Below are 23,300 nucleotides of genomic sequence, written 5' to 3' on the forward strand. Positions count from 1 at the left end.
ATTTACATGGCTAAATTTGGTCAGTCCAATTCAATTGAGTCTTACACAGATCATTTGCTTTAAATTTGAAATGTTGTTATTATTATCTGTTACTCTATTAAATCAAACATTTATGCAAAAATTATATTTCATGTTTCGCAACACTTTCAAAGTGAAATGTCCAGTAAGTGGAGCGAAAAGTAATTTCAGTTTTATCCGAAACAGATGAACATGAATCTGGCAATGTTTTATTATGCTGGTTGTTGTACATATTGTCCAAAATGATGCTAAAAGGTTAATACACTATTGTGTTTAAAAATAACATTACCATAGTGTTAACAGAAGCAAATGTGAGATAAAAATTAATTTGCTAAAGCAACCATCTCATTTTAGATTGTTTTTTTTAACAGTCTTTGTGCTCATTTACCTGAGTCTGAGCACTCAGTATTGCAAGTGCAATAATGTACCTGGTGAGTTATCGAGCAAGTTTACTATGCCAGAAAAGCTATACATAAAAAGCTGGTTATTCAAACATCAAATTTTATTCATTTAAAAATTATGCACTAAACTGTTCTGAGGTTGTAACATAACATTTTGAATGAAATTGCATAAAAATGCTTTTTAGTCTATATTCTGCATTTGTTATAATTTGTGTGAAAAGGAGTAAAAAGGTATTGGTGTTTTACTGCCAACAGTGTTAATTATAGTTTAGTAAATTGTATCTATTGGTGCATATTTGGAGTTTTGCAAAAAATTTAGATTAATGAATGTTTTTTACAATGAGCCTATGATGCTTTTGCACATTTTCAACAAACCTGCATCTTATTCACAAACCACCCACAATCCAGTTTAACCAGATACTTTGTCATTTTTTTCTGGTAATTTTCCAATATTTGCAAACAAAAAGCAGTCAATGCATGTAATTAAAGTGTGATTTATCATCATATATTTATGCGTCCTTCTATAATATACATATAGAGGCAAATTCACTAAATAATTGCTCAGCTTTTGCATGTGGTCTTCCAGGTCTTTATTCACACACCACCCACAATCAAGTTTAATTAGACACAAGAATTGCAATTAAGTACTTTTTAAATGCTTGTTTGCAACATTTCTTTAATGAATTGTGGGAAAACAAAAGCAGACAATGCATGCAAATAAACAGCGTAACCATTGTGAATTTCAAATATGACTTTTTTTTTTTCTGTGGAGCAGAGTTATTATGGAAATATCAAAGCTGCTCTTATAGGTACACTGAAACTGCATGATCACTGGCTGTCAAATTAAGTTACATCTTAGCTTATAGGTACGTTCACACGAAGCCAGAGCTTTCCCTATCCGATCTTTTTTCCCCCTCCTCTCAAGAAATATCTTTGTCCACATGAAACCACAAAACCGACAGAAAACGATGTAGTATACATGCCAGAACAGTATGTGGCACTGTTATTCTGCCACAGAGATACACTAAAAACAGAAAAGAAGACTTGGACTATGCACATAAACCTTGTGCGCAGTATACAAACGAACATGGAACAATACATTTATTAATCTGTGTTAATGTTAGTTAATAAAAAGACAAACGTTCAGTGTTTGTTCATGTTTTTGTTGCTGTTACGTGACGTAGCCGTGTCTGACTAGGGGCGAGACGTGGGCTGATGTCATCGTTTCAGAAAATATACGGATTCGCTGTCCACACGAAAACGCAAGGGTGGCGTTTTCAGATTTATCCACTCTGGGACCTGGTTTAAAAAAATATTCGTTTCACTCTCCCAAAACGCCGGATCTGTGTGGACGAAACGCCTATATGATACAAAATGTATGCGTATACAGCTAAAAGCGTCTCTGTGTGGACGGGGCCTTAGTCTATTAAACACAATAATACAGTATATTAGCTCAGAATCTGAATTTTATCCTCTTGCAGGCAACTTTACTAATATATGAACATGAACACATATATATTGAACTACCAAGTTGTTTAGGTCATGTTTTATCTCGCCTAGGGCATCCAGTGAGCCAGAACTGCCTCAAAATAATAGGTGCATGACGTCCCTGCAAACATGCACTGATTTGTTTTCAAGAGTCTTCTTTTTTTGAACGCGCCCACTGCGACCAATCAGCAGGTACCGCCAGTTCAGCACTTGTCTGGTGCCTGCACAGCACAACCTGTGCGCCTGACTTTAAAGCGTTATCTGTCTCTGTGTTCTCTACCCAGCACAAAAGAGAATAAGACTCTCACCGTCATAAAGTTCATACCCCTCAGAGCCACTGGAGACTGCGTCTCTGATCAGACAGTGGAACCAGACACCCCTGCAGGTCAATCAAAAAAAGAAACCCTGAAGCATGCCACCAGACTTCCTGATTTCCACTCCATTTCTGTGCAGCCGACTTTAATATAAATACTGTAGATGGGCAACACTTTGTTTTAGAAAGTCAGGTGGTGTTAGATGGGAAATCTATGGAAGCTTGTTTCTGCCACAGGATGAAAAAATACAAAAGGGGATTGCTTTTTATCTTACAATTCTGCCTTTTTTCTCACAATGAATAACTGGCACTTCTATTGACTTTTCTCAGAATTTTGAGTTTACATCTTGCAATTCAGTTTTTTGATTAAAAAAAAAGGTTATTGTGACTTTTTATCTTACAATTCACTTTATTTTTTTCTCTCTAAATTCTGCATTTATAATATAAATATTTTAGGTTTCTCACAATTCTGAGTTTATATCTCACAACTTTTCTTTGCAATTTGCAAGATAGATATATGTAGACTCAGAATTGCGAGAAAAGCCTGAATTTTGAGATAAATTCACAATTACCTTTTATTCTTATTCTTTATTTTTTAATCCTGTGGAGGAAACAAGCTTCTATAGCACCAGCAGAAAGTGTCTCAATACAGAATTTGTACAGGTCAGGGAGTTTGATTAAATGTGTTCATTTTTTTCATTATTTTTGTACAATTATTTTATTACTTTTTTTTTTTTTTTTTTTTTTTTTTTTTTTTTTTTTAGAAGGAATCACACTAAATGAATGTTAAATTGGCATAATTTGTATATAATATTTTTTCAGTAATATTTTTTGTAATAATATTAGTCAATTTATGAATGTAACATATTTCATTCAATTGGTCGTGTCTAAGATTGTTGGTTAGAAGTAAACCTTTCCTTCCATGCAAAGTCTCCTGGGTTCAATGTTTTATTAAAATAAACCAAAATTGCAGCTGTATATCATTGAATGAAAATGAGCAACATTTGTTTGGAACGGAGCACCGTGTGCAGATGAGCAATAGATAAGTGAGGAACTCTGGCAGATTTATAACAGGATCTGCACTGATGACAAACAGCAAAACATTTAGATTTAGATTCCAGCATTGACACTCATTATAACACACTCTAATGAACTAAAACCCTCCTGCTTGAAAATTTTTCGGTGTTAGATGCATTTATCAATTTAACAGACTCTTTTATCCAAAGTAATTTACCAGTGAGGAACTCTACAGCATTAGTTATCCATCACAAGGAGACAGGTAACATTAAGTGCTCAAAACAAAGTTTCAAAGTTGGCCAGAAAAGTAGAAGCTACTGCTGAGATAACTTTACAAAAACAATTACCAAAGTAGCATATAATTTCTGTCATGATCAGGTCATTGAACTTCTGTTTATTCACCACCAGAGGTCATCATCCACAACACAGACTCTCACACTACACCCTGGACTACATTTCCCATGCTCCATTGCACCAATCACAGTCACCTGATAACAATCACACCATGCACCTGAGACCAATCACACAAACACCGCACAATCATCAGACACGCTTCATAAGCATTGGACTTCCTCTCACATACTGCTGAGTATTGTTCTGCATATATCCCTCTCCTAGTGATAGCTGCGATATGTAAGCCTTTCCATGTTAGTTTCTAGTTTTCATAGTCTTGTTTCAGTTCCCTGTTGTCTCTGTTTCTAGTTATCATAGTTTAGTCTTTTTCTTGCCTTGCCCTGTTACTTGTGTTTTGACCCTTTTGCTCTGGATACTGGATTACCCCTCATGCTTAGCCCTCTGGATATTGTTCGCTCATCGAAGACCCACACTTGCCCTTGGATTACTCTTGTGTCTTGCCCTCTATATACCTGTTTGCCAGTGTTTGACCCATGCCTGTTATTACCACGTCTCTGTCCAATAAAAGCTTGCATATGGATCCGCACGTCTCATCGGCTCCCACGTTACAGTTTCCTCCAAAATGGCTATTTGTGCAATTTAATCTTACATTTCCTGTGGCTTTTGTTTACAATATGATCATTTTCCAATTTGATAGTTATATTAAATTTATTTCATTTATTCAACAGTTGACCCTGATGTAAATAAGGGAGAAAAAAAAACAATAAAGATGCGGTGTGTGCACTCGTTGCTATTTCAAAAGCATTACTAATTCTACATCACGTTGAGCTTCTGAGAAGTTATTATGATATAATATTTTATGGTTCTGGAATGATTTACTTTCATTTCGTTTGTGAATCAGCGTTAGATTTAATGAACAATTCAGTCATTCACTCATTAGGTCACTTGTCGCCACCTATTGGCGTATTGTTGTAACAGAAAGAGTCCTCTCCATCTATCTACTACAGTATCAAAAAAAAGATAAATAATTGTTTAAATAATCATTCATTATGATTCTATATCTTACAGTACTGAGATCCCACATAAATTAATTATAATTCTCAGTATTAACTTATAACAGTATTATCAAAGTAATTTTTCAATAGCCTAGTAAGAGTAGTAGGATATTAGTAAATTGTAGAGTAAAAGTATATTAAATTATATTAATGTTTCGCTCTTCTCCGTGTGAAGAGATGATTCCTACCTCCCTAACTTTTGTGTGCCTTTCCTCTGGCGTATTTTAACATTTTTATATAGACAGTAATGAGGTTACACAATATTAATAGGCCGTCATGCTGCTCTTTAAAACATTTGCCCATTAAGGGTAGATGATTACTTGTTATAGATGGTCATGGTGTTGGCTGAGGTCCAGAATGCAAATATCTTGACTAATTCTGCTTATATTCTCTCTTCTTTCTCTCTTTTTCGTTTTATCGACTGAGCCAAAGATTGTGGAATTTTAAGAAATGTCTCTTGGACATTTGGTACATAAATGGAGGCGCTGTATAAATTTTATGACCTCATTATATCTCTCGTGTGTCCTTCAGTCATTGAGGCCTTATGAAAAATGTATTTTCTCTAAACTTTTCAGTACCTCACTAGAGGAATATGAACAGGTTAGAGCTGAAAATTGGACTCTGGAATGGGATCAGTTAACTCAAATAAGCCCAGTAAGCACTGCTACATCACGGCAGAGAGCTATTTAAATGAGTTCAGAGATTCCACACTTCCATCTAGGGATGTTCATTTAGGTTCATTTTCCTGACCGACCACTGTTACTTGTTATCTGAACATTAACCGTTAACTGATAAGATTAGAATAATAAATTAGTATTAAATAAAAATAGAATGGATGTCTGTGACCCATTAAAAATACAACCATTTTTATTTTAACGTGCGAACAGAAGCATACAGAACAACAGAGCAACAACAGAACCTGGATTCACACATCGTCCAATTATCAAACACCTGCAGTGCTTCTGAGAACAGAGAAAAACAGAATAAAATAACAAATAAAAATTATAAAATAAATAGGCCTACACTATATATTTTTCCATTAAATAATCTTACAAGATCAGATATTTGTCAGTGAGTTTAGGATCTGCTGAGCAGCAAATACCACACAATTTTTTTTTTTTACTTTCGGTTAATGGTTCAACGGTTAATATGAGCACCCCTACTTCCATCCAAGGAGGTTTCTAGTCAAGGTTATCAATCAGCATTGAAAAATAATAATAAATTGAATAAAGGGTTTCCTTTAAGTTTTCAAGTTGAATTGAGTTTCTAAATGGTAAATAAATATGGTAAAAATATCTATCTATCTATCTATCTATCTATCTATCTATCTATCTATCTATCTATCTATCTATCTATCTATCTATCTATCTATCTATCTATCTATCTATCTATCTATCGATCTATCGTTTGTTCTATTGTTCGTTCTATTTATCACCTGTTCTGTCTATCTGCCATTCTATTTTCTGTAATTGAATTTGAATTAAAACATGTTTTTTGACAGTTATTTTGTATAAATATGGGATATCATCTATATTTCTGGGATATGGGATTCTATTGATCATTCTATTATTCTTTCTATCATTCTTTTGTTCTGTCTTTCTATCATTCTTCCCTTCTATTGTTCTATCATTCTATCATTCTTTCTATCATTCTGTTGTTTTATCTATCATTTGTTCATTCTATCTATCTATCTATCTATCTATCTATCTATCTATCTATCTATCTATCTATCTATCTATCTATCTATCTATCTATCTATCTATCTATCTATCTATCTATCTATCTATCTATCATTCTATTGTTCTATCTATCTATCTATTGTTCTATCGTTCTATCACATATTGTTCCATCTATTTGTCGTCCTATCACCAGTTGTTCTGTCTATCTATCTGTCGTTATTGTCCTTTTTGAGTTATTTTGAATGAGTTATTTTGTATGAATATGGGATATGTCAAAACAGGTTTTTGATTTTTATTGAATACAGATTTTCAATGTATTCCCCAGCTGCTGGACTGCTTCGTGATCCCTGTGGTGTTGCTGCTGTCGTGGTTCTTCCTGTTAGTCAGGTATAAAGTGCTGCACTTTGTGGGTGTGGGCGTGTGTCTCCTGGGCATGGGCTGCATGGTGGGCGCTGACGTCCTGGTGGGCCGACAGCAAGGCCTCGGTAAGTCCTCACCCATCCATGATGCCGCGGTACACCCTGAATAGTAACCGGCACAATAACCCTCTCTTGTTTCCCTTGGGTGGTGTTTTGTTTCGCGTGCAGCCACAGTCCAGACGTTACATCAGTGTAAAGCACTGCCCAATCCTCCCGAGAATCCTGGATCATGCGGATTGATTCAGTTTCAGAGTCTGTTATTAAATATGAATGAACAGTAGGGGCTTGTCCATACAATTTCACACACAGCTTTCCCCACGGGGCAGTCTAATGAAACCCACACTAATTTGCAGTGATTCTGCTGTTGTTAGAGTTGTCTCTGAATAATTTACCTACCGCTGAGTTAATGTTACATTTACATTTATGCATTTGGCAGATGTTTTTTTTTTTTTTCAGAGTGACTTACAGAGCATTCAAGTATACATTTTATTAGTATGCTTGTTCCCTGTGAACTGAGATTTTTTACACATGCATTAAATTATTTTCATTGTCATTGTTTTTGAGTTCACTTAAGTTTTTGGCATATATATATATATATATATATATATATATATATATATATATATATATGTGTGTGTGTATATGTGTATGTGTATGGTATGTGTAATATATATATATATATATATATATATATATATATATATATATATATATATATGTATATATATAGGCTAATATAAGGCTCATGTCTGTTTTATACAGGGGACCATAAGCTTTTAGGGGATTTATTGGTTCTTGCGGGAGCAACGCTCTACGGCATCTCCAATGTATGTGAGGAGTTCATCGTGAAGAACCTGAGCCGGGTCGAATTCCTGGGAATGATGGGTCTCTTTGGCTCCTTCTTCAGTGGTATACAACTGTGAGTCTCTTACTGTTAACTTTTAAAGATCAAATAATTGTAATTGTAGATTTGTGGCCTTTCATCCAGGTCTCTTAGCTTTGAGGCCATCAGTATGCTAGTAAACTTATAAAACTTGACATAATGAACTATTACACTTTTATATTTTTAAGAAAACTTTGTTCAAAAAAAAATGCTCTTTAACCCTCTGGGGTCTAAGGGGTTTTGAGGGCATGGAGAAGTTTTGACATCCCCTGACTTTTGTGCTTTTTTCAGTTGCTTATAAACATATACATGGCTAAAGTCTAACACTGTAATCAGTACAAACTGGGCTACAATAATATGTAAATAGCATGTATGTACATGATTGTGTTTTTGATTGAGAAAACAAATGTTTATTGCGTGGTTAGTGAAAAACAGTTTTGAAGTCACTGAAATAAGGTCATAAAACACATACAGAACATTTGTTCACAAGACTGTCAAACATGGACCTCGTAACCTTGAATTTTTGCTTCAAAATGATGTGAAAATCATCTTGTTTACTCACTCACAAAAACAATAGATTGATTTAAATTTTCTTTCGATGAATACTTTTATTGAGCAAGGATGCATTAAATTGAACAAAAGCGACAGTAAAGACATATTCAAATAAATGTTGTTTTAAAACTTTTTAGCTTTGCCATCACAAAAATAAAGTACTGATATAATATTGGTACCATACAGTTGTACAATTTATCGCTTATTTATTTATCTATACAGTGATACAATTTATCGCTATTAGTTAATATTTGATATATATCAGCATTTACATGTTGATTTTCTCTTATTTTTACATTTAACTGTCCACTGCTATCATCTAATACTCACTTTAAGTTTATATTTAATAACACTTTTAAATATAACCTCAAAATTAATATCCATTTTTCATACTGTACATTATAATTCAGTGATGCTTATATTAACTTTTAAATGAATGATTTTGGTATAGATTTTTAAAATGAAATAGTATTCAGTAGCATTTTTCATTTATTTAATCAAAATAGTATGGGATTTTAAAATCTTCCATTTATTGTTTATTAAGCTACATAATTATATATGCTTATTGATATTAACCAGAATATATCTGCATACCTACTGCCAATTAAAAAAAACAACCCCTTTGCTTTTGGCAGCCTATGATGTAAACTAAAAACTATAGTCTATCACCGTTGTACCCTTGATTAAGATCCTTCACACCAAGTTACTCCAGGGTTTCCTGTTAACTGTTTAACCATAGCTCTAGTAGCAGGAGATCACCTTCACATGGTTTTCACAGAAACGTAATGATTTTTCTAGTTGGATTGCAGTCATCCTCCGATCCTCCTCACAGTTTGACGTTTACACAGCCTGCATGTTTAATTATCATTTCCACCAGAGCCGTTTGGATCTCCGGCTCCACAGATCCCAGCTACTTCCAAGCGCCAGCCAGCTGGAAGGTTCTCGTCTCCCGTCTTTTTTATCCATCCGCAAACGAGGCCCATTTGGACCGCCTGCGTCCCGCAGCAAACATACAGCTGCTCCAGCTGGAGTCGCGTTCTCATCTAACACCTTTATTCCCCCGCTACTGGAGCTTCGGTGCGCTTTAACATCTATATTTGTGGCGTATTTACATAAATGCCAATGACACTGTTTATCCATGCCAGCTGGGTGTAATTTTGCTTAAAGGCATTCATATCTGACAGTAGGCTGGAACTGTGGACGACAGTCAAACACTGCTTTCAGTTAAAGTCTGATTGCTTCATAAAGGGCTCTGGAGGAAGCAGTGACAACTCACTGGATCTAGAATATTCTCTCTCTTTCTCTGCCTGCATCAAATAGATTCATCTGCAGGCTTCAGGGATTCAGGAACGGTCTCCCGCTGATGCACCTCTAGACGCTGTCGACCGATGAGACTTGTAGCCTTGGCAACAGATCATCTGTGACGGCTCTACAGAGGTGTCACACGGGGCCAGAGGATTGTTTCCGGCGTGGCTTTAATTGTGGATTGGGGGATGATGTGTCATTGTTAGTAAGTCGGAAAAGCTCATACGGAACCGGCCACATGTCACAAGAATCCCTCGGACTGCTCAGGAGGGCTTCAGGGGAGATTGACGGCTCTTTGCTGAGGCTGGCTGGATTTGTCACACTGGCCGTTGTTGCCGAAATCGCCCTCCTGTCAAAATGAAGCATGCTGTCGAGACTTCGGCGCTGTCGGTGTTTATCTTTTATTGACGTTCTGTTTTTTCCCCAGCTCAGCTGTGGCTGATGGGAATTGTGCTGTGTTTCTGTTTTTCAGGGCCATTATGGAGCACAAGGAGCTTCTGAAGGTGCAGTGGGACTGGCAGATCGGTAAGCTGGTGATTTTGACGGTTTTCACACTTGGTTTGATTGCTTGATCCCAACCGGAGATGAATTCAATAATCCTCCCCCTATAAACCTCTACATTTTCACAATGTACCACTGAACCTGAAAGTAGTTTTACTGCAAATAATTTCATTATTAGCAAGCATTTTGTCCATTTGAAAAAAAGAAGTTCACTTATTTACACATTTTAAAAGATGTTTTTAGAGAATGCATGTTTAACATGAAGTCATGAACAATTGTTGTCGTGTTGCTTTGTTAGATAGTTTTCACTTATTTAAAATAAAAAGATAAAAACAAATGGAGAATCTGATAAGACAAAGTACACTTGTATTTACAATACAGTCTACAAAATTAAGTCAATTTTAACCCAGGTAAACTGATCTTGTTTCAAAGATTTGTAAATACAATTCAAAAGTTTTTTTTAAACTGAAATTTAAAAAAAAAAATTGTTATTAGCATTTTACGCTTACCAATGTGGCATTTATTTGATCAAAAATGCAGTAAAAACAGTAATATTGTAAAATATTATTACATTTTAAAATAACTGATTTTTGTACAGGTCAGAAGGCATTAATAATTCTGTTAAATTTTTATGACATTTTTGACCTATTAATTGCATTACACTAAGAATTCAACTGACAGCCATTATAAAAACATTATAAAAAATTTAAAGACACACACACACACACACACACACACACACATATATATATTTATAGTAGTGGCAAAAGTAACATAAAATAATATAAATGATGTAAATAAAAAAAGTAATATAAATATATTTGACTACTTAAAACAAGCTTAAATAACACTTTAAAATGCATGAATTTCATTGCATTATATAAAAAAATTAGAAACCATTTTTAGTGCTTCATTTTATACTGTACGTATATTTCTTAGTCACTTTGCAAAAAACTACTTCTAAATGGGTATTTATTTATTTATTTATTTTACTGTTTTCCAGTAAAAGTATCTATAGATCTTTAAAACCACATTAATTTTCAAGAGAAGCAACACTGCAAAAAACAACACATGTTTTTGTTGATTGTATTATAAATATTAAGTGTATTTTCTTATTGCACCAAATCAGCATGTTAGAATGATTACTGAAAGATCATGTGACACTGAAGACTGGAGTAATGATGCTGAAAATTCAGCTTTGCCGTCAGTCTATGCTATTTAATCGCTTGAGTCATTTTTTTCTAACAAGAATTCAATTTCCTTTGTCAACCAGTAAGCATTTTCCATTTATCTTGGGAATGTTTTATGACAGATATAACAAAATAAGCATCATCAACAGCGGTTTGTTTCCTCAAATGAGTCTGGAGAGCTTTCATTGCAAATATAAATCACAAAGCGCGTAAACCACACTCCAGACCCCCGCTTTCAAGAGATCTTGTGTGCAGCCGAGTTCAGAAAACAGCTTTCTTAGCACCGCACTCAAACATACAGGGGTCTGGTGTTGAAACCTCCTTAGAAACAACACTAGACAGCTGTGAATGGAGGGGCTGATTAAATATTGCTGTGCACGTGGTGCTGAGCTCAGGGAGAGTTGCTGGAGCGCCAGCAAAACCAGAAGATGTGACTTTCAATTTGACTTCCTCGCAAACGATAAACAGGCATATTTAAACTGTTGACAAAAGACAATTAACAAAATTAATTGCTTATGCAGTCCGTGACATCTCTACCCCGTGTATAAATACACATGCCTGCTCACGTCTTCTTAGAAAATGAATGCGCAAACACAAATACAGATTTATGAAAGCAATAAGCCACTCCAGGCAGTGCGTTACAGTAATTTTACTACAGTTACTGTTAAATGCATCTGATTTGAAATAATTATAAATATAATTTGGTTTGTAATCCTGTTTAGATGAGACTTGGCAAACTTGCATTCTCAAATTCGGTGTATTTTATGACCCAGGAACTCACTTAAGTTTAATCCAGATTGATGCGGTTTGATGAAGTGTTGAGAGGCTGTGCCAAAGGCAGCATTTGGGTTGGATCCCAGGAGGATGCTGGCTTGTCACAGGGACATTAGCAAGTCTAGAGTCGCTTGAGGGGGCAACGTCATTAACTGTCAGGGCTGTTGCAAGTAACACGCTTTATGCCAGAAGAAGGAACGTCTCCCGCCAAAACTGTGATGCCCTTGAAAAGTAACGAGGGCATGTTGATGACAATGCATTAGTTATGTTGCCACCGTCCTTGAGAAAGAGCATGAGAAAATTCATATTTATTTGTGTATCATTGCGTATGTTATATTTATTAATAAACAGTGACTTCTGAAGTATTTGGGTGCTTAAATGAATAGTTCACCCAAAAACTAACATTTGCATCTACAAGATGTTTGTTTCTTCATCAGAACAGATTTGGAGGAAGTTTAGCATTACGTCAGTTGCTCACCAGTGGATCCTCTGCAGTGAATGGGTGCCGTCAGAATGAGAGTCCAATCAGTTGATAAAAATATCACAAAATCACAAGTAATCCACACCACTCCAGTCCATCAGTTAAGCTGCATGTTGAGTCATCTATACATAAAATTGCTTTCTCTAATATAAAAGTTATCTCCTCTGAATCAGGAGAGAAATATGCACAGATCAAGCACTGTTTACAAGTCAAAACCGTTCTAAAGAAATATGTGGGTGGATAAGGTTGAGAGAGAAAAACAGGGGATGGACTGGGACTGATTCACTGGAGGAAGTCATTTTTATGGATTATATACTTGTATTTTGGGCAGAAGTTAAAAATGAAGTTAAAAATGTCTTACTGATGAATTTTTGATCATTGCAAACATGTACACTCTAAAAAATACTGAGTTAAACATTTAACCCAACCGCTGGGTGAAAACAACCCAGTAGCTGGGTTTGTCCATATTTCACCCAGCACTGGGTTGTATTTAACCCAGCAGTAGCTTTTCACTTCACAAGATGTTAATTGCTGGACTGGAGACTTGTGGATTACTGGTGGATAATTGTAATGTTTTTATCAGCTGTTTGGACTCTCATTCTGACGGCACCCATTCACTCCAGAGGATACATTGGTGAACTAGTGATGTAATGCTAAATTTCTCCAAATTTGTTCTGATTAAGAAACAAACTCATTGAATACCTCTACATCGTAAATTTTCAGCAAATTTTCATTTCTGGGTGCACTATTCTTTTGCAAATGCATGCATTTTGAAGTGTTTTTTTTTTTTTTTTTAAGTGTCCAAATATATTTTATATTTATATTTCTTGTTAATATTATTTAATATAATTTTTTCCACTACTGTATATATGGGTACTGTTACTTTGCTCAGGGTGCCTCATTAGTTAGATTTGTCACATCCACTCTGAAAATACTCTAAAAATGTTGTCATCACCTCCAATTAATTAAAGAGTTTTTTTATGGGTTTATTCCTTCCTTTATTCCTAAATCCATGCCTACAGATAGAGCTGAACTTGCCCTGAATAGCAGGTGACATCTTATAATTCTATGATGTGCTACATCGCCAAACAGTGTTAGCAAGGCATCTGAATAAGTTATGAAACCTTCTGCTCATCTCCAAAGCCTCATAGCCTGAGAACCAACTGCGTGTGAACAGCAGTGAGCTGAGCTCTGAAATATATAGTGTGATACAATCCAGACATTGATTTGTCCTTATTGGGTGCATAATATTCATTAATATTGTACTTTAAGGTAAATATTAAAATCATGATATTACTGTGATACCATAAAACACAGTATCATAGCACATTTTAATCTTTTTGTTAGTGACAGTGCTGCTATGAAAGAAAAAGTACAGGATCAACTCTGAAATCCAAATACTAAAGGTAAAAACAAATAATCAGCTTGCACTAGAATAATAACAAGGTTTATAGGACAACTCAGGATCTAATAATAATTATTATTATATTATTATTACAGTTTATTATTATTATTATTATTATTAATGAGTGGTCCCATTAAAAATATTAATACTGTTATGTTAAAAACCATACATTGTATATTTAGTTAGCCCCTTTATATTATTATTGATTTTCTTTATGCTTTTCCCTTATATCCCAAACCAAGATAGGAAAAATATATTAAAACATAAAAATAAAAAAAAATTGGTGAAAATTGTTGACTTGGTGGGATGCCAGACAAGAAGCAGATTTTGTTAGTATTGTCTGCTTTTTCATTTCAAAACAAATTGTCATTATCTGTCTCCATTTCAGCTGTCTCTCCATCTGCTGGAATAAGAGTTGTGTCCTTTACAAGCGCATTTTGAAACGAATGGCCTGAGAAAACACAAGTGAATAGTTTAATTTTTTTATGCCATCCAATTCCATTATGATTGTGCTGGATGAATTATGACCAGAATATCACACCTGCTGACTTTCTGTCCTCTATGACATGAACAGCTGAATGCTGCTAACAGAGGAATATTGTGCTACACTTCTCGCTGCAGGCTTTATCTACACAATATGAAGCTGCAATATCATGTTGTATTGGAATATAATAGTAGCTGTTTATAATGTTTTCTATAAAGCCTGTACATATAATGCATTATAAAAAGGTACTCGTAATAGCATGTAAAATTGTAACTACAGTTATAATTAGCTTTTTTTATAATACATTATATTTATAAGAGCACAGCTATGAATATGTAAGGATTATTAATAAAAGATAATGTACAGTAATTATCACAAAGTTGCACCAAATCAAAACCCAGATGTAATGTAGATTAGCGCAGTTCATATAAAAATATTGATTTAAGTTGTAATTGTTTTATTATGTGAGAAGAAGGAGGTTTCACGGTGAAATAAAAAACACAGTTTAGCATTTATAAAAAAATATTTAGTTGCAGAATGTAATGATTGACCAATCAGAATCAAATATTCCAGAGAACTGTATAATGATGTATTATTATTATAATTTTATTATGAAGTAATGTAATATAAATAATAATTATAGACCAATACATTCCAAACTATTATATTATATTATATTACATTATATTATAGATTCAAATACATGTTTTTTAAATATATACTTTACATTTATTTTTAAGATTTATTTAAAACTATAATTATAACTATAATGATGACAAATGTAATTAAAAAATACATACAAATTAAAAACAAAATAAAAGATTTATTACACCTAAAGTTGTTGATCTAATTTTTTTTTTTTAATTAAGGATCTCTCTTCAATGGGCTTTTTTTTTTTTTTTTTAATTGCACTATTTATTGTTCAGATTTTCCCTATAGTGACTGATGTGGCTAAACTCTTTATGTCCCCTCAGGGCTGCTGTACATTGGATTCAGCGCGTGTATGTTTGGCTTGTACAGCTTCATGCCAGTAGTAATTAAAAGAACGAGCGCCACAGCAGTGAACCTCTCTCTGCTGACAGCCGACCTGTATAGCCTCTTCTGCGGCCTGTTCCTGTTCCAGTACAAGGTTAGAATATGCTTTCACTCTCTCACTGCTCTCTCTCTTTCTCACCTCCTCACCACCACCATAAGATATATGTCATTGCACCTGCTGTAATTTTACTCAAATTTTTTCTCTCTCATGAATGTTGAGCAGAATTTCTCTGCTCTCCTTCTCAGAGAAGGTCTTTGTGATTTCATTATGGATGAGAAAAGACAGAGACATATGTGTTAGTGCTGGGGAACGATTAATTGTGATTAATCGCATCCAGAATGAAAGTTTGTGTTTATATAATATGTGTGTGTACTGTATATTTCTAACCTCTACATAATGTGTTTTTTCTGGAATATTTGGTTTATATTCTGTCTCTATCCGTTAAAATAAACCTACCATGAAATTACAGACCCTTTATTTCTTTGTAAGTGGGCAAACATACAAAATCAGCAGGGGATCAAATAAATTTTTTCCCCACTGTATACTTTAAATCTAAGCCATGATTTCAGGCTTATAATTACTGTTTACTGTAAAACTTTAGAATTTCCAGCAGCTTAAAAATGTAGTTACCAAATAGGCTGTTGAGTGAACAAGTTAATTGCAAACCCTGTTCACAGCAGTACTTGCTTGCGAGTTTGCCGTTGGCTTCAATGTAGTTTGTGCTGCCCCATCCTTCAATACGAACCGCTTTCATATTGCATTGAAGCTGCATTGAATTGAGACAGATCCACAATGTAATAATACAACGCCTTTAAAAGAATGAGCAAGGATTCACTGAAATACTAAGATGATTTATCAGGGGCACTTTGCCTTCAGGGAAGGATCCAGCCACAATGTGAGACTTCATCTCTAAACACCACCATTACAACTAAAGCCATCACTGAACAAAGCCATTAGTCATACTGTACAATGAGCATAGTCTTTTAAACTCCCTCTCCTCCTCTAGTACAGATTACGCTGTCTGGAGAACAAAAAGATATTTTGCTTCTTTTGAATTGATCATTTTATGCAGTATCACACCGATTTGTTTTAATGGTTACTGTGCTGTTAAAGTGAAGTATGGAAGGTGTTTTGCTGGTGAATAAAGCTGCTCGAATTTTGACTCTCGAGGTGAATGTATTAGGACCATGTTTTTGAGCTTCAGGATTCATGAAATACAATTAGAGTGATGGATATGAAACAAGCCTCCATGTCTGTCGCCATCGGCAGAAAGCTCAGGGTTACTGCGTGTTCTCTCCGCTTGCTGGAAATAGTTAGAAGTGGCTCAACGAAATCAGATTCAGTCTGAGCAGAGCGGTGGTTTTTTAGCGATAACAAAAGCTGTAATCCACATATAGAGCATCTCTGGCTTTGTTTTCAGTGTCCTTGTGAGAAAAGGCTCAGCACAGCTGTCATCTGTCCTTTCTGAACCGCAGAAATAATCATGGATTTCAGTTCATGTTTGATAGACATGTTGAAATGCATATCATAAGAAGTAAAAATAGTATAAAGTGTTGTTTTGCTAATTTCAGCAGTTTATGTATACTAGATACAGGATAGTAATATATTTATGAACTACATTATATTTTTGTAATATTATTTTGTGGCATATAGATAAGTATAAATTGTTGTTTTGCTTGTTTCAGCAGTGTATGTGTACTAGATACAGGAAATAATGTATTTATGAAATATATTATATTATATTATATTATATTATATTATTATTATATTATATTATTATAGTATATTAAAGGAGTAAGAGGGGTATAAGGACTTTTGTTTTGCTAATTTCAGTATTTTACATACACTAGATAAAGGAAAAATAGAGTAATAACATTAATATTTTAAATTAAGAGGGCACACTTTTTTTCTTCATGCCTCAATTGCTCTTAACTTTATTTTTAACTCTTTTTATTTCCTTGGTAACTAAGTACACAACTTTTGATTTAATGTTATTAGTAGAAATTGTTAGTAGAAAGTAGTATTGAAGTATTATTGTAGTATTACAAAAAAAAAAAAAAAATTAGATCAACAACTTTAGGTGTAATAAATCTGTTTATTTTGTTTTTAATTTGTATGTATTTTTTAATTACATTTGTTATCATTATAGTTATAATTATAGTTTTAAATAAAGCTTAAAAATAAATGTAAAGTATATATTTAAAAAACATGTATTTGAATATATAACATAATGTAATATAATATAATATAATAGTTTGGAATGTAATAATCTATAATTATTATTTATATTACATTACTTCATAATAAAAATATAATAATAAAACATTATTATACAGTTCTCTGGATATTTGATTCTGATTGGTCAATCATTACATTCTGCAACTAAATATTTTTTTTATAACTGCTAAACTGTGTTTTTTTATTTCACCGTGAAACCTCCTTCTTCTCACATAATAAAACAATTACAACTTAAATCAATATTTTATATGAACTGCGCTAATCTACATTACATCTGGGTTTTGATTTGGTGCAACTTTGTGATAATTACTGTACATTATCTTTTATTTATAATCCTTACATATGCATAGCTGTGCTCTTATAAATATAATGTATTATTAAAAAAAAAGCTAATTATAAACTGTAGTTACCATTTTACATGCTATTACGAGTACTCTTTATAATGCATTATATGTACAGGGCTTTATAGAAAACATTATGTACTTGTAGTATTGATTTTTTTTCACTCCTAGTTTTTAACTAAAATGTGCATACATAAGCTTTTTACTACAGCTTTAAACACCTCAGTCTGATTTGGGAGCCATAACTATTTTGTAATTAGCCTTAAGCAGAGCTGTCAATCATTACATTTCTTTATCAAATTAATTACATGATATGCTGATTCATTAAATATGTCATCAATCTAAAGCTTTATCAATATAAGTTGAAAAATAAGGTATTTTAAGGGTTTTAAGGGTGGCAGATGAGACATCAGACATGTTTCAATTGGCTGCTGCATTGCGCTTTTTTGTTTTTGCTTAGTGTTTTTCAAATGCTGTTTTTTTTTTAACATAATAATTAACCAAATGAATGCATTACATTGATAGGCTTAAGTAATCTTGTAATACTACGTGATGCTCATGTCTGGTATAATATGAAGAACATTTTCTGCATTTCAGAATATTTCATTCTGTCTCTCTGGTCATTGTGCTGTACACATAAAGGCTAGGGGTTACATCAGCTTGAAAGAAAGCTGGCAGACATGAAGCGCCTCCAAATGAATCCCTCTCCAGTCCTGAACTGAATGCCAGAGCCATTTGTAATGTGGTCATATGTAGCTAGAGCTCTCTGAGATTCTCTGCATGCTGTTGTTATTGCTGGTCGCTAGTCTGCACCTGCATTCTCATCTCCTTTATTTTGGTGTCTGGCCTTTTGTCTTCTCAAACCTGGTTTCTGCTCACGACGTAAACTCAAGGCCCTTTGAGTTTATAGCAGAGCCTAAAAGTCTGAGACTACAGTGAAGAACTAATATCATCAAATAAATAAGAAAGGACATAAAAGATAGGAGAAATATTTCAGATTCTGCACTATTTGTAGGTCACTAATAACCAAATTTGTAAAGTACAGACAGTCAGATGATTTTGCTTTTACACTCTTTTGAATCATCAGGACTATTAGTGTTATAAAAATTACCTGAAATAAAAAGAACATAAAAATCTTGAAACTAGCTTAAAACTGAACTAAATATTTATAAAAAATAATAATAATAATAAAAAAAAAATGACAAAACACAAAATTATTTTAATTTTAAAATTAAAGTGAAAATTTAAAATATAAAATAAAACATAATATTAATAAAATAATAATAATAATAAAAACTATAATCATATTTCACTGATTCTAAAAACGTTAAAAACATAAAACATAAATTGTATATTTGAAATAAAATAAACATTACCTGAAATAAAATACGTTTACGTTTTTTATATAATTTATTTCATATAGTTGTTAAGGAAAATTTCTCGTTTTCATATAGTTTAACTTGATTTCCTAAAATAACTAAAATTAAAGTGTAAAATATAAAATAATAAAACAATTTAAACTATTAATAGAAACTATAATGGTATTTCACTGATTCTAAAATAACACTGTTTCAAATCATGCAGATTTTATTAATGCAACTTGAGTGCTGCTGTTATATAAAGAACAATAAAAAATGTTCTGAAATTCATGAAATTTTCCCTAAAATTGTTATGATGGTAATGTAAAAATGTTAATGCATTAATAATAATAATACAATTTACAATGTAAAATAGAAGCATTTTTGCTAGTGGTCTCAGACTTCTGGATCCCTCTGTATATAAATCCATATCTGCGGCGGACAGATATTGGCATATACCCGCTCATGGCTAAGACCATTTTGAACGTGCTTGCATGTTTTTCACAGTGATTTGCCGCTTGCCAGACCGAAGCAGATGAGAGTGTGTTTGAAATTTGAATCAAGCTGATTCCCACAATAGCCTTCGATGTTCAGCTGAGCCAGTTCAGAAAAAAATGAGATGTAATGATTGAGTTCTGATCTTGATGGGTAGCCCAATTTCCTGAAATCTTGGCAGCCCGTATAGATGTGTGAAAGAAGCATGTTCTCGCTGCAATTAGACTTTGATTTGCACTTGATTTGCAATTTGTGGCTTGTTTGGAGCATGTTCCATGAGGAACAGTAGATCGTTTGATGGTTGGATTTATCTTCATATTGGCAGCGGTCGGCGTCCAGATTAAAATTGTTAAGACTGTTAATGAGAATTTTACTGGAAGCATGTGGTGGTTACAGAACAAAATCATTTGAAAAACCGCCGAGGGAGATGGAGACTCTTCAATCAGCAGATATGCCAATATTCATGTCTTTAAACTGCGTGTTGGAATAATATGATTTTAAACTGCGCCTGATTTGAATGATATTCTCCAATCAATATAGACAGAGTGAGGTTTGTTATGGTTCATTCATGCGGTACTTTTTATGTCCTTCTATTTATATGTTATATTGGTTTATGGGAACATAGAATTGAGTTATAAATAAATTCACTACTTTGGGATTGAGCAGATATTGCCATTTTAGCAATCATCTCTAAAACTTTAGATTGACATCTACCTCTTAAAAATGAGGAAAACTGTATACATATACATGCTAGTGCTGTCAAAATTAGCTTGTTAACACGTGATTAATTTCTCAAAAAAAAAAAATTTTACGCAGGGGCTGGGCTAGGGTTGGCCACCCCATTCACAACTGCTGCTTTTGGTCTCTTACTCTTGACCAAAAAATACTCTTGACATTTATTTAGACACGCGCATACGTCTTTATGACCACATCAAATGGGAGATTATTCAGACAAACACTCACGTCCACCTCAGTGCCAGGCGCAAGTTTATGAGTAGATTATGATAGATAGATAGATAGATAGATAGATAGATGGATAGAATTTAACAGTGAAGACTAATTAATTTACAACAATGTACATATGTAGCTTTTCTTTTTTATTCTTTTTTATTGTATTTTTTTGTCCTACTTTTGCTTACAATTAGCTTCTTATCCTTATTTCATCACTGTTAATTTATCATCAGTGAGCTTTGAGGGTTTTTTTTGTCTCTTTTTTGCCTGTTATTAGTTTCATATTGACATTGGTGACAAGGATATGAAACATTCTATGGTATCAAAGATTTTAAATATCATAAAAACTTTTTTAAAAGAAAAATTACCAACACCCCACTATATTGTGATATATTGATGTTATCGTGATATACAGTGCCCTCCATAAGTCTTGGAACAGTAAAGACAAAATTGCTTTCTCTGCTGTGGAGTCAAGACATTTGCCAAATATGATTAAAAGATGAATCCAACATGCGACAAAACTACAGAATGTCACATTTTATTATTAGGTCTTTCGACACATACATGTTTTACCAAATAAAAAGGACAGCACTTTTAGAGTTCATCCAACTATTTGATGTGAGCATAAGTATTGGAACAGTTGAAATTAGGGCAGATGTAAAAAAGATTAAAAGCTAATATTTAGTTGGCAGATCCCCTAGAAATGCTTTTCCTCCAGACTTTTAATGCAGCCAATTCCAAACTGTTGCTTGTTTTTGGGGAGTTTCTGTCTTTAGTCTCCTCTTCACATGATGAAATTAAAGGTGTTCAACAAAAATCAGATTTTAAATCTGGAGATTGATTTGGGCAAGGTATAAGACTGTTCTACATTTCTTTGCCTGATAAAGTCACTTGACTGAACTGGCAGGGTTGTTTGTGGGGTTGCTCATGTCGCCCGGTGTTTCCAACTCTTGATTTCTCTCCATGCCCTTTGTTTTTTCAATATGATTCAACTTGACTTCCTATTTTCTTTTAGCCTCCAAATTGCTTGCTTTTTCTTTCAGAGTCGGCGTTCTTGTCTTCATCCTGGTTTGTGTTGTCATCATCGAATGCAAGACTTAGAATGCAGAGCAATTGGATATAACTGATAAGACACGAACGTTCCCTGCTTTAATATACTGAAGAAGGTGAAGAAGAATATTTAATGCAACCGTTTTCCAATACTTATGCTCACAGAATCAGATAGAGAGATGAAACTGCTGTGTGCCTGATCTTCTTAGCTGGTAAAACATCTTTGTGTTAATTCACCCAATAATAAATGTGACATTCTGTAGTTTTGTCTCCATATTCATCTTTTAATCATATTTACAGATTTCTTGACAAACAGAACAAATCTTTTCTTTACTGTTCCAAATAATACTTATGGAGGGCACTGTAAAATTAGTCATATCGTGATATAAGATTTTGGTCATATCGCCCCACAGCCCTACTTTATGCTGATTAATTAAAGTCTAGTAATGAACGCGAAATACTAATCAAACTATTAATTTATATCAGAGATCGCCTGCTCCAGATGAAGGCTGTTAGCAGTGATTTACGAAAGTGTGGCTTGGTGCATTTTACTGTAAAATCTTTTTTTGTCTGCTTTAAGGCTGTGCCGCTGTTTCCTTTCACAATAAGGTGGAGAAGAGAGAAGCAGCAGAGGGGAGGGAAGCTCTATCCAGCCATTACCCACAACACACCAAGGCCAATGTGGGATTTTAAATGCTCCTGTAAACATGCCTCCTTTATTGAAGACAAGTTGTTAGGCTGGACTAATTGATTCATTGAAGTCATGAATATTGAAATTTAAAATGTGGTTAAAAAAGCTTGCATTGCTGAGCACAGTCCATTTTCCTCTATTATGGGTCATTTAAGGTTATTCGAGCGTAATTAGTGGGTTTAAGACATGCTTTTTCTTTGTAGTTGGTCTGTGCTGCACAGCTGACTTGTTAGCAGAGTTTCATGTTGCATTTGGATTCTGATTTCTATAGTCAAGGAGCCACAGATTTTCTGAATTTGGAAATGTTTTGATATAAGCAAGTGCAAGTTACATTAAAGAACAACGAAGGAAGAAAAAAATAAATTCAATTTGTATTTACACAATATTAGATATAGTAAATGTAGGGGGTGAGTTTTAGATCATTTAGATAATTTCACTATTTTGGATTAAGTTGGCATTTCATCAAATTATTCAGACAGTATACAGTTGTTTTTTTCTTTTTTCTTTTTCCTTTCTCTAATCAAAATCTCTAATGTGTACATCAAAAATGTTTCAAACAAATATTTGTTGAGGAAATTTCAATCTAGAAATATTCCAGTCTTTTTTCCAGTCTTTTTCCCTTTCCCTTCGAGTCAAAATGTTTCAAATGGTGGTATTATTTTTTTCTTTTATTTCAAACAGGTGCCCTTTGGGCCTTTTTTTAATTTTCTTTGGTGTAGCAGTTGCTTTTTTATTGGTTAGTTTACCTGTGTGCCCTCCAAAATAAAAGTGATAAAACGCCTATGACTAATATAACAAAAAAACCCTCCTACAAAAATGTA

General features: G+C 33.7%; 1 protein-coding gene across 1 annotated transcript in view; it reads left to right on the top strand.

Moving 5' to 3' along the window:
• LOC122140978 (solute carrier family 35 member F2-like) overlaps positions 1–23,300 on the top strand; it is an 81,647-nt gene that overhangs the window by 50,961 nt on the left and 7,386 nt on the right. The window contains exons 5-8 of the mRNA XM_042746548.1: positions 6,651–6,810; positions 7,507–7,663; positions 9,957–10,009; positions 15,294–15,448. Of these exons, the coding sequence (XP_042602482.1) occupies positions 6,651–6,810; positions 7,507–7,663; positions 9,957–10,009; positions 15,294–15,448 (525 nt within the window). The remainder of the gene's footprint in view (positions 1–6,650; positions 6,811–7,506; positions 7,664–9,956; positions 10,010–15,293; positions 15,449–23,300) is intronic.

The sequence above is a fragment of the Cyprinus carpio genome, chromosome B20 (genome assembly GCF_018340385.1).
Source record: "Cyprinus carpio isolate SPL01 chromosome B20, ASM1834038v1, whole genome shotgun sequence".
NCBI classification, from domain to species: Eukaryota; Metazoa; Chordata; class Actinopteri; order Cypriniformes; family Cyprinidae; genus Cyprinus; species Cyprinus carpio.